The sequence below is a fragment of the Barbus barbus genome, assembly GCF_936440315.1.
Source record: "Barbus barbus genome assembly, chromosome: 6".
NCBI lineage: Eukaryota > Metazoa > Chordata > Actinopteri > Cypriniformes > Cyprinidae > Barbus > Barbus barbus.
In genome coordinates this window covers 12245749-12264631 of record NC_136734.1, presented here as the reverse complement: position 1 = coordinate 12264631, position 18883 = coordinate 12245749, and the positions used below count along the sequence as shown (strand labels likewise).

General features: G+C 37.8%; 1 protein-coding gene across 4 annotated transcripts in view; it reads right to left on the bottom strand.

Annotated features, from left to right (window-relative positions):
• Window positions 1–643: 643 nt before the first annotated feature.
• taf6 (TAF6 RNA polymerase II, TATA box binding protein (TBP)-associated factor) overlaps window positions 644–18883 on the bottom strand; it is an 80986-nt gene continuing 62746 nt past the window's right edge. For 3 of the 4 annotated variants that reach the window (XM_079418322.1, XM_079418323.1, XM_079418324.1), the window contains 4 exons: window positions 17679–17804; window positions 3003–3176; window positions 2682–2873; window positions 644–1048 (listed from right to left, as the gene is read on the bottom strand). In XM_079418322.1, the coding sequence (XP_079274448.1) occupies window positions 758–1048; window positions 2682–2873; window positions 3003–3176; window positions 17679–17804 (783 nt within the window). In that variant the 3' untranslated portion in view covers window positions 644–757. The remainder of the gene's footprint in view (window positions 1049–2681; window positions 2874–3002; window positions 3177–17678; window positions 17805–18883) is intronic. The other variant, XM_079418325.1, reaches the window with a different exon arrangement.

Sequence of the window (18883 nt, the reverse complement as noted above, 5' to 3'; positions counted from 1 at the left end):
CATGTTTTGTTTTTTGGGGGAAAAATAATAATAATTTGCTATAGCCAAGTCGTGTGACATCTGAAAACTGTGGTTCTACAGCTCGTGGGTAAAATAAAAATTACAACCATATTAAAAAAAACATCTTTATTATAGAAGATACAAAATCAACATGAAATAGTAAATCAGTTAAATTGTTCATTAAACCCTATAAATGCCCAGTTCTCATACATGAAGCGAATATGTGCTTAAGTATACAAATGCAAATTAGACAGTGATGGACCCACTTGTCTCTTTTTTTTCTACCCATACATTCCACATCTATCGTTCCTTTTCCAATTATAAATACAACCATGTTCACCTTATGTTCATTAATGAAGCATGACTAGAGCTGGACCCTGAAGACTTGAGCTATCACACACACCACAATCATTTTCCATTCTGTATTTTTCTGTGATGTGTGTACGGCTGTCATTGTTACAGCTTCCCTGTGCTTGCAGCCACAATGACTATATATATATATATATATATATATATATATATATATATATATATATATATATACACTATTTGTGTGTATACATGATTGATTATTCATGTTTTGACACATACTGGATAGTGTCAATATATATTGGTCAAATTGTGCATAGCTATTTGCTCGTTTTGCTAATTCTAAGCATGTGTGTCAGTTTGTCAAAGTGCTGTGTAAGCACTATCACGAGTCTCAAGCTACATTTATTGTTCTTCTGTGTCTTGGTGGTGCAAGCAAGTGTGTGTTTCAATGTGGCGATTGTGTGTTTGTAGCCGGTGATTCCGAACGTTCCAGCTTGACAGCCGACTCCATGCTGATAGGTGAGGTAGAGGATGGGAGGACACCTGAGCCCTTGTTCTCCAGTGAGGAAGAGGATGAAGGTAAAGACACCACAATGTATTTCTGAAGAGGGCGCGAACCACTCACAGCACCTGTGTTTCCAGACTCCAGTTTGACGAGTGGCTGTAAAGATGTGGGGGTGCTGGGGACTGTACTTGTGACAGGAGATCCAGACTGGGAGGAGCTGAGAGTGATTACCTGAAAGAAGAGTTTATGTCTACAGTTACAACAGACATATAGATCAACAACTCACTGCCACAATGTTATTTTGGGTGGTTTCAGAGCATTGCTTTGCCATTTCTAAGGTGTTCTGGGTTCTTGCTTAAAATGAGTTTAACTGTCATGAAAAAAAAAAAAAAAAAAAAAAGTATACATATATATTAAATTATATAGTTCAAAATAGGCTTTCTATTTTTTCCCTTTAATTATTTAGGTAAAGTTTAATTACATTGTTTTCTTTTGATTTTGAGGCAAAAAAAGTCCTGACCATTTCTTTGTAAGATTTCTTCAAAAACAGGACTTTGAACAAATTCAAGGAATGAAAACATAAACTGGAAACTAACACAATTTTAACAGGAACATAAACAAAAACTAAATGAAGTTTAATCATTCTGAATAGAAACACTTATTTGAAAATTTCATTAACCCGTTAACGTTTTTTTATCATTCTTTTTTATAATTTTATTTAGTTAGTTTTATAATTTAATTTGGCAGTTTAATTTGCTCACGCAGTAGATAATACCAATAATAAGACCATCTCTGACATCACAGGCAAGTCATCTTTACCAGCCTCCGCCAAGACAAGCTTTATAACTTAAATTACAAAATATTTAATTTAACATTCTAAATATTTAATATAAATATTTAGAATAAGACTTAAGCTATAACATGTTAAAACATGTTTAGAAACGTTAAGTTTAGCGACATGAAGAAAAAGCTATCTATGTTGTATCTATGTTCTATAGCTTCTGTAGTAATATGAGCCACCTAATTCTTATAATGTAAAGAAACTCCTGGGCATGTATTGTATGTAATTCATAAATGATATTATATATAATTTGTATATAATTTACATGCATCAGGGAGCTGCTATAAATATTGAAATACTGGTATTGAAATGGCTTTTGAATGCGCAATCACACACACTGTGTATAAGGAGCGCACTCTATGTATATAGAGTCTGTATAGTACCGCATAATTTATAAGATAAGATATTTGTCAATTATGCTCTGGATCTGTTACGCACCTAATCCTCTGCCATGTCTTCTCAGTCATTTCTCCTTACTTTCATCACAAGATAAGTGAAATCTGCTGCACTGTGCTATGACTCTGCAGCTTATGCTGTATGGAGTACTTTCAGTTTGTAACTGTTGCATCTGTTGTCCAATTGAACTAAATAGTTTTTATTTCTAGAAAAAAGCCAAATGACAATGAGGGTGGTGGGCAAGTAATGTAATTTGTGCATGTCCGAACACTGGTGTAACACTGACTACCACAGCAAGCCAAGTAATGCAAGTAAAATTCGGTTGTTTTTACAATGTTATGCATTAAATGTTAAAGCTTAATTACAATGTTTTATGTAATTTTTGAGTGAAAATGTTTGCAGGTCTGTATATACATTTTTATAAAGTATAGGCTAAATTAAAAAATTTTATAAGTATTTTTTCTAATTAAACCGTTTTTAGAACCGTAATGTTTACTAAGGAACGCAAGAAAAGAAATGTTAAAATACTGATTCTGCTTGAAATGAACCGATTCATTATTTTTTATTTATTTGTTTGCTTTTTCAGCGCTGCTAAAATACCATGACACAAACTCATTTAAAATCTACCTGCTGAGTGGATGCAGCTCCTGCACTTGTTGCCATGACTATATATTTGGTTGCTGGGGGTGAAGGCTGGGTGGGTGTTCCAGGGCGAGTGGACATGAGGGTGAGTGAACTGGGTACTTTAATAATGCTGGGTGTGCGTGGACCACTTGACGCTGACAATCCACTCTGAGACATTGACAGTGTTGGGCGTGGCTGCAAAGAGAGACAGATTGAGAATTTAGGTTTGATTTGAACAATGTTACCAAGGTATTATTTTTAGAAGATAACTGCTGGTTATGATTCAGATCAACTTGACAAAAGATTTATTTCAGATTTGCTCACCTGTGTGATAGTGAGTGTGGTTCTGTTAACAGTTTGGGCCTGGAAAGCTGCCTGTGCACGGGCCTTCACCACATGTGAACTGAGCATGGTGCCAAGATAACCATAATCTGCCTTGTATTGATCCACCACATCTGGAAGCGGTCTAGTTTTAGCAACCACACTTGCACAGTGTTTCTAAACACAAAATGAGAGAGAGAATCATGTTGTCAATAAATCATGCACATTACCAGCTAAGAACAAAAAATAGGAAAACCCTATTCAATATTTTCCTAATTCAATACAAAAATATAATAGTAATAATAATAAGCAGGGCTCTAGACTGTGACCAAAATGGTTGCATATGCAACAATTCTTTGAGAATGTGAGAGTTAAAATATGACGTGGCATTAGTGTGATTGGCATGGTCTGCGCTGCTCCAAAGCATCTGCTTTGCCACATTACAGTGAAGCAGGAACCACATTTCACTGATCACGCGAAGCGAGTTCTTTGGGTGTAGAGCCTGGTTTATACTTACCGCGTTTTTGTTTTCATTTTGAAAAGCCTGTTATCTTGGCTGTTTCCTCATGTTACGCTATGGAGGCTTGCTTTTTATTTATTTATTTGATTTCTCAGTGTTTGCTAAACATTCTGTAATTTATCAGTCGACACATAAAACAGAATGTGGTGAATGCCACACCTCATCTTATTCGTTTTTGTTAATAAACATTATGTAAGCTAGTTTGTTATTGTAGCTTACCGTTTTATTGTTGTGCTTTTTAATTAAGAATAACAATGAATCCATTTTTCAAGCATTTGTTTTAAGAAAAGGATGTATGCACGTAAGCAAAACAGACAATAATCTTTTCTTGTAAAGGGTGAAACCAAGATCGTGAAAGCGAAAGTAAAAGTGTCTGAAGCCCGGCTTATAACACAGCAGAAGAGTAACACCTGTTCAAAAAATTCAAATCACAAATAATACTGGTGAAAAAGAACAGGTAGAATGTTAAACACTTTGTTACCATATGAAAAAAATTATTATGAAAAAAAGAAAAACTATTCATAAGCATGCATTGATTAATCCCATGTAAAAGAAAAAAAGGTGCAACAAAATGTGCTCGTGCAACCAACTGAGAAAGTTAGTCCAGAGGGAAGAATAAGTCTAGAGCCCTGATAAGGGTGGCCAAGTCCCAAGCTCCACCTCCATGTGGTGCCGCCTGGACACACCTTTAAAGGGTAAACCAATGGAGTGGACAATGAAATAAACCATGAATGCATGGTTAAAGAGAAACAAAATGAACAACATACAGTGCCCTCCAAAAGTATTGGAACAGTAAAAACAAAATTGCTCTGTTGTCTGTGGAGTCAAGACAAATATGAATAAAAGATGAATATGGGACAAAACTACAGAATGCCATATTTTATTATTGGGTGATTCAACACATAGACGTTCAGCACTTTTAGAGTTTCATCCCCCTATCTGATGTGAGCATAAGTATTGGAAAAGTTACCTCACAGGTCTTTCTAAGTGATCAGCTGTGTCCTGTTGCATTAATTTTTCAGATATTAAAAGCAGGGAATGGGTCGTATCAGTTATACCCATTACTTCTGTATTCTGAATCTTGCATTTGATGATGACACACACAAACCAGGATGAAGATGAGGGAGCTGACTTTGAGAGAAAAGCAAGCAATTTGGATGCTAAAAGAAAAGAGGAAGTCAACTAGAGCTATAGCAAAAACAAAGGGCATGGAGAAATCAAGAGTTTGGAAACCACCAGTGACACCAGCAACCAACAACGACCTGATCGGCTGAGAAAACAACAGTAGTTGATGACAGACAAATCATAAAAGCTGTGAAAATGAACCCTAAAAGACGTGTCTGTAAAATCACCAACAAATTCCAGAAAGCTGGGGTGATGCTCTGACAATCTACTGTCCTCAGGATACTTTGACACAGAATTACTGATGCTACACAGCAAGATGCAAACCTCTGACCAGCACCAAAAATAGAAAGGACCGATGAGACAAAGACGAACCTTTACCTAAGTGATGGGAAAGCAAAAATGTGGAGAAAAAAAAGGAACTGCAATGATCCCAAGCTTACAGCCTCATCTGTAAAGTATGGTGGAGGTGTTGTAATGGCAGGGGCATGCATGGCTGTCTCTGGAACAGGCCCTCTCAACTTTACTGATGACAATGTATAATGACAGTAGCAAAATTAATTTGGAAGGGTACAAAACCATCTTTCCATCTACCAATATTCAAGAAAATGCCACCAGATTCATTGGGAAGTGCTTCATATTGCATCAGGACAATGACCCAAAACACCCTGCCAGTTCAGTCAATGAATTTATAAGAGCAAAGAAATGGAAAGTCTTAGATTGCCCAAGTCAATCTCCAGATTAAAATCCGATTGAACATGAATTTCACCAGCTGAAGAGGAGAGTAAAGGCAGACACTCCCCAAAACAAGCAACAATTGGAATTGGCTGCGTTAAAGGCTGGGAAAAGTCTTTCAAAGGATAAGACCAAGAGTCTGGTGATGTCTATGGGTAACAGACTCGCTGCTGTGATTGTGCGCAAGGGATCTGCAACTTAATAATAGCTTTTAATCTATTATATTTGCCTGAAGTTCAACCGTCCCAATACTTATGCTCACATCAATGAGTGGAATGAACTCTAAAAGTGCTGTTCTTTTTATTTGGTAAAACATGTATGTGTTGAAACGGCTAATAATAAAATGTGACATTCTGTAGTTTTGTCTCATATTCATCTTTTAATCATATTTGTAAATGTCTTGACTCCACAGCCAACAGAGCAATTTTGTCTTTACTGTTCCAAAACTTTTGGAGGGAACTGTAAATGGGACATGTGAAACCAGAGGCACAGGTGTCGTGAGAAGCATCGCTCATCAGGTCAGTCATCATGTGAAATTGCGGCAAAGACTCAGCACATCGGAGTCTAATATGGATATGCAAGTGCTGGACAGCCATCGGACAGAGGATACTCAACCTGACCTGTCTAGTGCAACACCAGACACAGCCACATCAAGCAAAACTGTGAAGAGTAGACAAGTCTGGACCTTCTGATGCGGTCCTACTATATGCAACAGAGGGACCCAAGACAAAAGGGACCTACACAATCTGGCGCCAACAGAACCCAGATATACACCCAGATACGGATCCGAACAAGGTAAATATGCAGAGAAGAAACACCGAAGCAAAAAAGTGGCTAGCGTGCACTGAACTAGCAGAGATACAAAGAATGCCAACAAGAGTTCTACCAAAAAAAGCTGTTTAGAGAGGACACCAAGAAGTTCTACCACCTTCTGAATAAACAGCAGGAAGTCATCTCTGAACCACCTTCACAACCAGTTGTTGAAACATTTTGGCACGGCATCCTTGAGGACAATGTTAAGCACAACGCTGAGGCATCTTGGATAAAGGACAAGGAGAAAGCAAACCAGAGAGTAACACCACAAGTATGGACTGGGCTTACTCTCATAGACATGATCAAAGTCATGTGAGCACAGAACTGGAAATCTCCAGGTCCAGACAAGTAAAAAACTTCTGGCTCACAAGTTTCAATGTTCTACACCAACACCTGACAAGAGCAATAAATTAAATTCTGTGAGACCCAAGATCCACATTCCTTCTGTACAAGAGCAAAGATCCCAGAGACCCCAAGATCTACCGTCTGATCACCAGCTTGTTGACAATGTACAAGCTTCTCACAGCAGCCATGTCTGAGAAGGTGTAGGACTACTTGCCGACAAATAACTTCCTCCCAGACTAGGATTGACCCCAAATAGTCGACGATTCGATGCTTCGATATCAGGAGCCCGATTAGACTACCGATCTCACAGAAGAATATTCACGGGGTGTTATGATCATGCCATTTTGGCTACATGGGGGTGCTAAATGTCTGATTTCACATAGAACTACTGGTTTTCTCCCAATAAGTTAATATACAGCCCATTAAGAAAATGTTGTAAATGAGAATCTGAAAAGAAAGAAGCCTTTAATAAATATCTTTAACGTGCATGAATAAATCCAACCACCCCTATAGATTTAAGTTTCACTTAATCCAACATCTTGGAGGCAAGGATTTAAATCTTTAACAAGACCGAGTGAAGGATTGGATTTTTTCGATCAGGTAGGGTATAAGTGATATCAAAATATTTCAGCTGGTTTATATATATTGTGTATATATTATTTATCTCGTATATGATGCATTTGAGTTACGCTGCAGTAAAACGCTTCATTGTAGTACTACGGTGATTATCTCTTCAGCGTGCAGGACAAACAACAATACAGAATATTAGTAACTGAGTAGGACTGTCATATACATAACATTATAATGAGAACAATATTATAATAAAACGCTGTGAATTTTTAGAGTTTTGTAGCCATGTTTCTGCACGCTGTTGCGTGAAGAAAGCGTCCACAAAAGGAGTTCATTCAGAGCCACGCAGACACGTTCATTCATTCAGGGCATTTTGTGCAGATAGCCTATAAGTCGTAATATTGACGTTATGTTGTATAAATAACGAACCATATTCTATATGAGATAAATGATGAGAAAATTATTTTTGCTCAGATATGCCAACAAGAATATTACCTATAAAGCCACAGCAGAATTGTTGAGTGTCTCCAAGCAACACAGCAGTGTTTAGTTTCTGAATAAATCTATGTTTTGAATGAATCCTGTGAACCAATGATTCAAAGGCCAATTCATAGAGAGAGCCGTTTACTTCATTCCTGAATGAATTAGACATTTGAACAAATGAGTGAATAAATAATGCATAAAGGCATTTAGCGCTGTAGCATTTGGACCAACCAGACACACGATTTTGCATTTGATTTAATAAATCAATTAGTCATTAAATTAACAGTCACAGATCCCTTATCCAATACACATACTGGGTGCCAATATGTCTGTGAATGACCCCAGCCCGATCTGATAACACTAGATTTATTGCTCAAAGGAATGCGGGCAAAGCAACATTTCCCCTTAGGAAAGACACATTATGCCATAAAAATGGACTCCTCTCTAATTAATTAATAGAAAAACCTTTCTTTGAATGAACACACATATCTTCAGGTCATTGTGTATATTATTACTGTTCTTGTATATGTTCTTGTGTATTGTATACTGTTTTATGCATGCTTATGATAGATTACTAGTTAATATCACCTCACTTATACCATGTTTGGTCTCTATCAATACGTCTTCGGATGATGTAATTGAGAGTGAACATTACATGTTGATACCTATGCAACATATTAGTGCCCTAAGAATCTTTAGTAGTTTGTGCATTAACCCCAGGCGAATTACCTATGCAAACTACCCTGCTCAGAGACAAAGAGTCGTAAAACCTTCCCTCCAAAAGTTCAAGACACCATTAGCTCTTTGACACCCCAGAGGTATGACCTCTATAGCAGATAAAGCTTTCGTTTCAGTGACCCCCCCGCAGTCTGCGGTTCTGTTAGATCCTAAGAGGATGAGGAGGATGTGAGCTAGAACTCTTCTGGACCCTTAAGTTTTTGTGCCAGCCAGGCCTTGCGGCCTTGACTGTCCATTCAACCAAGGAACCTCGGATCTCAGCAGATCTCTTTCTTAGCTATTTTTCCCTTTCTACCTGGGAAGAAACTCCCAATTACCACCGAGCCAGAATAACGTCTTTTGGAGTTCATCACCCTTCAAACCTGGAAGAACTTGAAGAACTTCAACACCACCAAATCTTCAAACCAGCATAACTTTCATCCAAGAGTGCATCCGGACAATCGTTCAACGACTAAAAGGCAATGCAAGTATCGTACATTTAACTAAACGAAACAGATGTTTAGTATAAGTTATAGACCCCGTTATAAACGGCGCTGATGGTTTTATTCAGGTGGTTAACTGACTCTTTTCATAGCTTCATTCTCTGGTTTCCTGATGGTTTCATCCATCAACTCTCATTTGCCCTTTCCCCATGTATGAGTGATTGTATGTTTGTTTTGTATGACTAGTTTGCGTTAGTGTTTAGTTAATAAAACTCTTGTGCACAAATTACATGAGTTTCTGATTGATTCTGCCTTGCAAATTAATGTCCCTTTACGATTTTTGATCCTTACTACATGCTCTAATGTATTAATACTTAGGAAAGTATTTTCTGTGGCCAAGAAAATATCCTTTCTTAGAGTTGATATGAACTTACACTGAATGTTCGCTGGACAAACGGATTAGTTGATGGCAATTTATTTCTGCTACAGTTATTACTATCAGCCGATATAAAAAATTGTAATTAATCATAATTAATTGTAATTATATTTATATACAATTCCATTTTGAGCTAATTTGCTACACCACCACCTGCTGGCAGTTTTAGTTTCTTATTTAGAGTATTATTTCATTAAAAAAGGGGGGAAAAAAACTTGAAAATGATAGTTTACCCCCCAAAATTTTAAGTTTGTCATCATTTACTCAAACCTGAATGACTTTCTTTTGTGGAACATAAAATAAGGTATTTTGAAGACTGCTGGTAACAAAGCTGTTTTGGTAAATAAGTGTTTATGGTTTTCTACAGGAGGAAACCGCTTAACGAGAAATTTTGCGCATTGTGTTCATATTCTGCTGTTCTGTAGCCACGGATCTGCAGGTCTTGTCTTTATCTCTTACAGATGACTTGCAGGACCCTGTTCATTATTGTACTAAATTAGTTTTAATCGTTTAAGCACCACAGCGTCTCGTCTCCATGGCAACACACACGATTCGTGTCGAATGCAAGTGACGTCGCAGGTAGCGGAAAGTGCAAGAGGCGATTGCAAGTGACATTGTAATTTAGTTTCTTTTTTCTTGTCTTCACCACCTGGCTACTGTTGTAAAATGTTGAGAGATTCAAACTAAAATGTATCAATATATAGAACAAAATAAAAAAGACTGCAAGTGACGTCACTCGCGCAAGTGTCTTAGAGTGCAAGTCTGTGCGTGCAAGTACTGAGAGTGAAAGTGCAAGTCTGCAGCCAGACCCTATTGTAAGAGCCTGCAATACTGCGGTTTGACCTTTAGTTAAGCCCTCCTGATGCAATTCAAAAGAAGAAGACACACACAATGCTTCAGAGCAAATGTATAAGAACCTGAGCGGGTTTGGATGAATATGTAAATATATATTGCGCGCTTTCCTCTCAGTAACGAAATAAACACAACAAAAACTGACAGCAGTGTGAAAGCAGCAGTTAAAAATGCATCTGATTACAGCGATGTGAATGTTTGCATGAGCTCTGCAGTTCAGTACTCCAGTAAAGTCCGGTCAAATCATTTACATTTATTCATTTGTAGCTGACGATTTTATCCAAAGCGACTTACAATTGCTATATATGTCAGAGGTCGCACGCCTCTGGAGCAACTAGGGGGTTAAGTGTCTTGCACATTGGTGTCTCACAGTGGATTCGAACCCGGGTCTCTCACACCAAAGGCATGTGTCTTATCCACTGCGCCACCACCACCCTCACATCATGTTTGTTTATATAGTGCTTTATTTTTTTAGCGTTACGGTATTAAACATAAAAACCAGAGACAGTGTCACTTTCAGTTAGAATTACAACTTGATTTTCCTGTTATAAAGCAGCTCTCCAGTGTGAAGTGAAGTGAGTGAAGTGACATACTGCCAAGAATGGTGACCCATACTCAGAATTCGTGCTCTGCATTTAACCCATCCAACGTGCACACACACAGCAGTGAACACACACACACCGTGAACACACACCCGGAGCAGTGGGCAGCCATTTATGCTGCGGCGCCTGGGGAGCAGTTGGGGGTTCGGTGCCTTGCTCAAGGGCACCTCAGTGGTATTGAGGGTGGAGAGAGCGCTGGACATTCACTCCCCCCACCTATAATCCTTTGGATTACGAGTCCGACTTTCTAACCATTACGCCGGTTTCACACTGCAAGCGTAAGCAGGGCGTAAGCAGCCCGTATTTTTCGGTGCCCATGTTAACGGATGAGAGCGTTCACACAGCACGCAGGGGCGGCGCGGCAGCGCGTAGCAGGAGCAGAGCAGGAGCGGCAGTGCCGCGATCGTTTCGGCGCCGAGACTATTTTTGCTGTGCTGCTTACGCTCAATTAAAGTGACACAGCATTGATTATGGACAAAATACACACGAAAAAGTGAAATTGTTCCCCAGAATGTAAATTAATGACATCTACTATGTTGTAAATAGAATATAAACTTCAGTAAAAAAATAAATAATACTATAGGCCTATATTACAAAAAACTAAATAAAATAAAGTTTTTGCTCTAATCACTAAAATTAGTTTAAATAATTTATACTGTTATTTCAGCTTAAGTCACAGGTTAATTGTATTAATTATGTTAGGTTATATGTGTTATAACTATATAGTAAGTTGCCGTAAGAACAGGTGTCATGTTGACATCATGATGACGGTACTAGTGCTAATGCAAAGAAGACAATCATGGACGACACTCGTCTAATCGTGGAGGTTGAGAAGCATACAGTTATTTATGATCCTCAAAATTTACTATATAAAGACTTGCAGGCGAAGGAAAAAGCATGGGAGGATGTTGCATCAGCACTCAGTGCAGAAAGTAATAACCTTTCTTACTTTTTTGTTTTCAATTTTTAGCATGCCCACGTACGAACAAATTAATAGCTAATTAACTAAATACAATAGACAGAATAAGGTCACACATGCTACATACATCTACGCTGTAGACTACTGTATGTCTATTTTAGACTTAATTCTCGATAAATTGATCATTAAAAAACGTGTCTAAGAAGTTTAAGGTTACTTATTACAGACATTGTTTGGATTTTCTATGTTTTTGATGGGTAATGTATGTAAATTTTCTGTTTAAGATAAAAACTACAAATGATTTTCTTAGTAATGTTTTTTTTGTAATGAAATAGGTAATTTATACCATAATTCATATATCAAAATATTAGCATTTAAATTATTCTACACATATATAAAATATGTAAAAGCAATTACTGTGCAAGGTTAATGACAACCTCAAAAGCACTGTCAATACTACAATGTAATGTTCAGGATAAAGCATTGTGTTGGCCTCAGCCATGCAAATCCAATCAGTACAGTTTTTGAAGTATTACAATCAGTAAAGAAACAACACTGATGAAATAAAAACATTTATTTAAAAATGGATACTTTTCACACAATAATCACACATATATAAGAAATATGAGATATACGTATACAATTAAATGTTTCAAGTTTCAAGTTGAGGAGGAAGGTAGGCTATTCTTCCTTCATCTTACATTGTGTGTAAACTGCATAGAGTGTACCCAAAGTCTGCGTCTCATCCTTTTTCGTAGTCTTCTTAACAACATATATAGCGCGATTGCCTTCCTTCTGTCAACAACTCTCACTACACGCAAACAAAGCATAAAAGAAAATTGAAAACAAACTTATATTTCGTAATTTATTAAAAAAATAAGCTTCTTGACACGTTTTCCCTCTGTAATGTATTTTAAATAGAAATAAAACAAAGCTAACTTATTACCCATTATTGAGAAATCTGTACAAAATCCGCGGTTCAGGTGCGCGCTGCAAACGCTGCCGGTGTGAATGCAAAATGGATACGCGCTGCTTCTGCTCTGCTTCCATCCTGCCTGCGCGCTGCGTACACCCTGCTTACGCTTGCAGTGTGAAACCGGCGTTAGGCAACGACTTCCCCGGGATGTGAAGCTAGCTAATGATAAAATTATTTTATTAGTGGAAAAAAATAAAAATAATTTCATTAAAGTGATAGTTTGGTTTACACTTAGCTCAGGACTGTTTTGGTTATCATAACCATATATGGTATTTTAAGACATTATGTTGTGAATAAAAAACTTTATCCAAAGCATATTATCACTTACCTTTATTTTGTTTCTTATCTATATGACTTACAAAAGGAGATGTTAGGCAGAATGTGCAAGATGTGTCATTCAGTTACTTTTTTATGTAGCTAATTAAATGGTGAGAGAGTGTCTCTGTCTGTCATCTCATTTTGTGTGCCAAATACATCTTTTTTTATAATTAATTGGTAACACTTTACAATAAGGTATCATTTGTTAACATTAGTTAATGTATTAATTAACATGAATGAACAATGCATAATAATACAAATGTAATGTAATACATTTATTACATTTATGTATTAATCTTTGTTAATGTTGGTTAATAAAAATACAGTTGTTCATTGTTTGTTCATGTTAGCTCACAGTGCATTTACCAATGTCAAAACCACAACTTGTGATTTTTATAAATGCATTAGTAAATGCTGAAATTAATATGAACTAAGATTAATAAATGCTGTAGAAGTATTGTTCATTCTTAGTTCATGCTATCTAATGATAACTAATAAACCGTATTGTAAAATGTTACCAATTAATTGTATAATTTGTAATTACATAATATGCTTTTCTAAAGCCGAAGTGACCTTTATGTTAGAATGTGTATAACTTAATATTTTAACTAATTGCAAAAGCTGAATAATCAAAGTCTACTGATTAATCAGTTAAATAATCGGCGATTAGTCGATTAATCATTCTAATAATTGTTAGATTAATCGATTATGAAAATAATAGTTTGTTGCAGCCCTATTTGCTAGTACATTCGTGAGACAGACGTAAGTGGCGTTATGCACTGAAGCTTTGTAAACAAAATGAACAGTTCAAAAACGTTAGTATATAAACGTGCAGAGAGCAATGTTATGCATTTTGCCACCTCCTCCTGCGCCGTCATTACCAAGCAAAGGGGTAAACAGCGGCTGGCTTGATGATGCAAACGAACCGTGGTTCGGACCCAAATAAAATAATATGAATGCAGTCCAGTGGAGGCAGGGGGAGGGGGGCTTAATCGAACTCGGGTTCGGACCAGGCAATCGAACCAAGTGTGAAAGCACCCTAAGGCTTTGGGACTTCAGCGAACCATGGTCAGAGCCATTATCCACAAAAGGACAAAACTTGGAACAGTGGCCGGCATACCAAAATTACTCCAAGAGCACAATGACGACTCATCCAGGAGGTCATAAAAGAACCCAGAACAACATCTAAAGAACTGCAGGCCTCACTTGCCTCAATTAGGGTCAGTGTTCATGATTCAACAATAAGAAAGAGACTGGGCAAAAATGCCATCCATGGGAGAGTTCCAAGGCAAAAGCCATTGCTGACCAAAAAGAACACAAAGGCTCGTCTCACATTTGCCAAAAAAATATCTTGTTTTTCCGAAGACTTTTGGGCAAATATTCTGTGGACTGATGAGAAAAAAGTTTAACTTTTTGGAAGGTGTGTGTCCCATTACATCTTGCGTAAAACCAACACAGCATTTCATAAAAAGAATATCATACCAACAGTCAAACGCTGTGGTGATAGTGTGATGGTCTGAGGCTGCTTTGCAGCTTCGGGACCTGGACGACTTGCCATAATTGATAGAACCATGAATTCTGCACTCTTATCAGAAAATCCTGAAGGAGAATGTCCGGCCGTCAGTTTTGTCAGCAGGACAATGATCCCAAACACACCAGCAAGTCCACCTCTGAATGGCTCAAGAAAAACAAAATTAAGCTTTTGGAGTGGCCAAGTCAAAGTCTGGACTTAAAGGATTAGTTCATTTTTAAAAAAACTTTTGCTGATAATTTACTCACCCCCATGTCATCCAAGTAAAGTACCGAGTCAGTGTTTACAAATGTGCGGAAGGAGGAACATATACACATATTCAAATGTCTTTGTGTCAGTTTATCGTTTAAAATGCCCATTTCGTGTGCGTATCCTGGGTATTTTAATATTAAAAAGCCTACTGACTCTGTACTTCCGCCTACCTCAACCGTGACCTTTTCCACGTAATTGCGTATTACTTGACGTCACGAACGCGCATCACAGAACAGAGCAAGGCGAGCATTTGTGCTTATAAAACTTAAACTTTTTTATTTATTTTTGAAATGACCGATCGTTTCGCTAGATAACACCCTTATTCATCGTCTGGTATCGTTTAAAGCTTAGAATTAGTTTTGCAACTTCTGTTTCATCACAAATTTAATGAACTGATATTGATACATTGTAAATAATTTTTTTGGCCCAATGCCAAACGTACTTGCCCACCCCTGCACCTTAGTGGCATCTACGTACGCAATTTGTGTGTTTCTTTCTTATTCCGAGGTCACTATAGCCACCCAGATTCAGTCCGTATCCAGATCAGATGGTGGACCAGCACCTAGAGATGACCTCTACAGCCCTGAATGTCAGCGGAGACCATGTCAGCTAGATGAGCTCCAGAGACAGATCCCCTCCGAAGACCTCGTTGGCCATCGGGACAAGACCATGAGAACCAGACAAGTCCTCTGCTCAATCTGACCTCTGTTGCAGCCTAGAATAAGGTATTGCTTGCTTATTTGGGGACGCTTGGCTGATTGCACAGACATTACAGGGGGAAGTCGTGGCCTAATGGTTAGAGAGTCGGACTCGAAAGGTTGCGAGTTCGAGCCCCCGGTCGGCAGGAATTGTAGGTGGGGGGAGGGAATGTCCTGCGCTCTCTCCACCCTCAATACCACGACTGAGGTGCCCTTGAGCAAGGCACCGAACCCCCAACTGCTCCCCGGGCGCCGCAGCATGGCTGCCCACTGCTCCGGGTGTGTGTTCACGGTGTGTGTGTGTGTGTGCATTTGTTCACTACTCACTGCTGTGTGTGTGCACTTGGATGGGTTAAACGCAGAGCACCATACTTGACAATACGTCACGACGACTTATTGGAAGAGAGCTGAACTGGATGATGTCAACACTGAATTACCAATGAACTGGCTTTAAATGACTCTTGCATTATTGACAAACTATTTTTCTGTTTGACTCTGTAAAGCTACTTTGACAATCAGTAATGTATAAAGCACTATATAAATAAAGGTGACGTGACTTGATTTTATATACTGTAACACCTGGTTCATTTTTTTTTTTTTTTTTACTTCTGCCTCATTTTAAAGATGTAATTGTGAACAGAATTTTTGATCAAAAATCAATTTATAACTTTTTTGAAATGTGCTATTCTGGATTTTTGTTGTTGTTATTCTCTCTCTCACTGTTCAAATAAACCTACCATTAAAATTATAGACTTTTCATTTCTTTGTCAGTGGGCAAACATACAAAATCAGCAGGGGATCAAATAATTTTTTTTCCCCCACTGTATGTGAATATGCATGTATGTGTGAGTGCTAAGACAAACTCCTGTGCACTCCACTGCACTCTGAACAAGCAAAAGACACAGAAGAGCAGTGTTTCACTTTTTTCATGTCTGTGTGTAGTTTGGCGAGTATGTAGCTAATTATTTTGTTTGTGTGCAGTTACTTAACAAAAATTAATTTTTTAGAAGAGTTAAAATAATTATGAATGAAGTGTTTGCTTTTGCAAGATATGCATGATGTTTTGCATGTTGTGTGTGTGTTATGTGGTTCTGTGTGTAGGGTTTTGAGAAAAGGTTTTAAAAAACTGTAACTGGAATAAGGCATATCTGAGATCTCACAAACTGATGATAGGATGACATGACCAGAGTATATCATCCAACACTAGTTACGACACTTCATGAAGTTTAGTACAAAGCTAAGAAAAATGAGCAATTAAATCATATAAGATATGTATAACATATGACGGAGTATTTTTGTGCCAGTTACACTCCTTTATGGTTTGTATAAGTTATAGAAAGTTTTTTTTTTTTTTTTGAGTGTGGCCCTGTATGACATAAAAGGCAGAATTCCTTGTATGAGCACTTCTCCCGAAAGAGCATGCACACACATCAACCAGAAGGAGAGCGAGAGCGTGTCCATCAATTGTGCTTCATTCGAGTAACAGAAGTCATCAACAGCGCTGCACAGGACTTGCTCGAGAAAGATTTGTCTTTTTTTTTAGACCACTAAATCAACAATGTCAAAAAAGAAGCGTGTTTTTGGTTGTGAGGGAGAGATAACCTTGTTCAGCTTGAAAAAGTATCCAGCGTTAAGGTAACAGTGGATGCAGTTTGTTTCTCCAGGGGCAGCAACGGAGTTGTGCAAGTGTGTTTGTTTGTTCCCTGCATTTCAGTGACAAATATTTTATAAACAAATTACATAAAATCTAAGGTAATATAGTTTTTGTTCCTGTTTTATTAAAATCGATGTCACAGCTTGCAGACGATCACTATGCAAAAGCTGAGCATGCTTATGAATCTTTAGCTCTGCCGATGGCATGCCTCTAGGAGCTCAACTGTTTTCGGAGAGAGGTGGTACAGCTGTATCTGTCTTTTAGAAATCTGATAAAACTCAAGACTCTTCGGAGATATGAAGGATGCAATACTACTCTAAAGGGACTCGAGATGAGCATGAGATTGGCAGAAACTGTGTTATGTCCTCTTTAATACCAAATGAGAATGGCATGACAACGAACCCTCTGACATCACAGGCTATAGTGCTGCAAGATGGCAGTGACATTGCTAAATAAGCTATAACGGGACATCTCTTTTCTTTTAAAAGTTTACCTTTGTCGTGTTTGTTATATAATTGTGCATAGATATTCATTCACTAAATGATGTTACCTTGACTGGCTTCATTTCCAATTTAATTAAAATGTACATTTATTTGCATAAATAACATCAACATTAAAAACAAACATGGCAGCACCAGAATGAGAACTACTGCTCATCTAAATGACTGACTTGCGTCGTTGTGAGATACTTACCAGTAACAGACTCTGGACATGATCAGCTCCAATCTTATCAATGTTGGACACCACTGGTCCATCCATCACAGCTTTAATTCGAGCACCCTCCACAGATAGCCGGGGGATGATCAATGTCTTTATCACCTACATGGAAATTAAATGATTTAAGGCAGCGGTTCTCAAAGTGAGGTACGAGTACCACAAGTGGTTCTCAGGGTCCCTAGTGGTACGCAGAGGAATCACTAAATTAAATATAAATTAATGTTAAAACACAATACATTTTTTTTTTACATTTAAGTATAGTACAGTTTTTATTTAACTTTTAGGCACAATACATTTTAATTTAATCATTATTTAAGTTTTTTATTTATATGTTTGTTAGCATAGTGCAGTGTTAAACTGTGTATTTACAATGTTAAAGTGGCTAACAACAATAAATATTCTTATTAGGAAAAAAAGTGGGAAACACTTTATTTCGAGAGTCTACTTTAGACATTCTACTAACAGTAAGTAACTTTGCAACTACATGTTAACTAGCAGTCATTAGAGTATTAGTAGACTGTCTGCTTAATATCTTCTAATACTTTATTTTAATGAGCCCACAACATACAAAATACAGACTAGGGCTGTGTATTGGCAAGAATCTGGCGATACGATACGTATCACGATACAGGGGTTGCGGTACAATATATTGCGATACATTTCGATACTGTAAGCAAGGCAATATATTGGGATATATTTTATATATATTTTAGGAATAGGATATATATATATTTAGGTAAGCTGTCATTAAGAACACACCACCATATGCAAACCTTAGCAAAAAATAAATAAATAAAAATAGTTTAACCAGAACACACTATATCAAATGCTTGCAATAATCAGTTCCTATAACATTCAACATTATTGAACCACTGCGAGCACTGCTCCAACTGCACAAAAAGCCCCCGATTTACGAGAGAAAGCTGCAGCTGCACGGCGACTCTACCGCCCGCCGCGCCCCGCGCAAAGGCTCTTCAACGCGGGACGCGGCAGAACCGAGGTTGCGCTTGCTCTGCGTGGGAGACCTGTATTTAAGGTAGCCCGTCGGGCAGGGCAGTGATACATTTTGGTAGCCCGACAGGAAAACACAATAGCCCTGGGACGTCGGGCTAGCGATTTTGCGAGCCCTGAATTGATTTAGAACAAAACATTGCATATATAACATAATATATATATTAGAG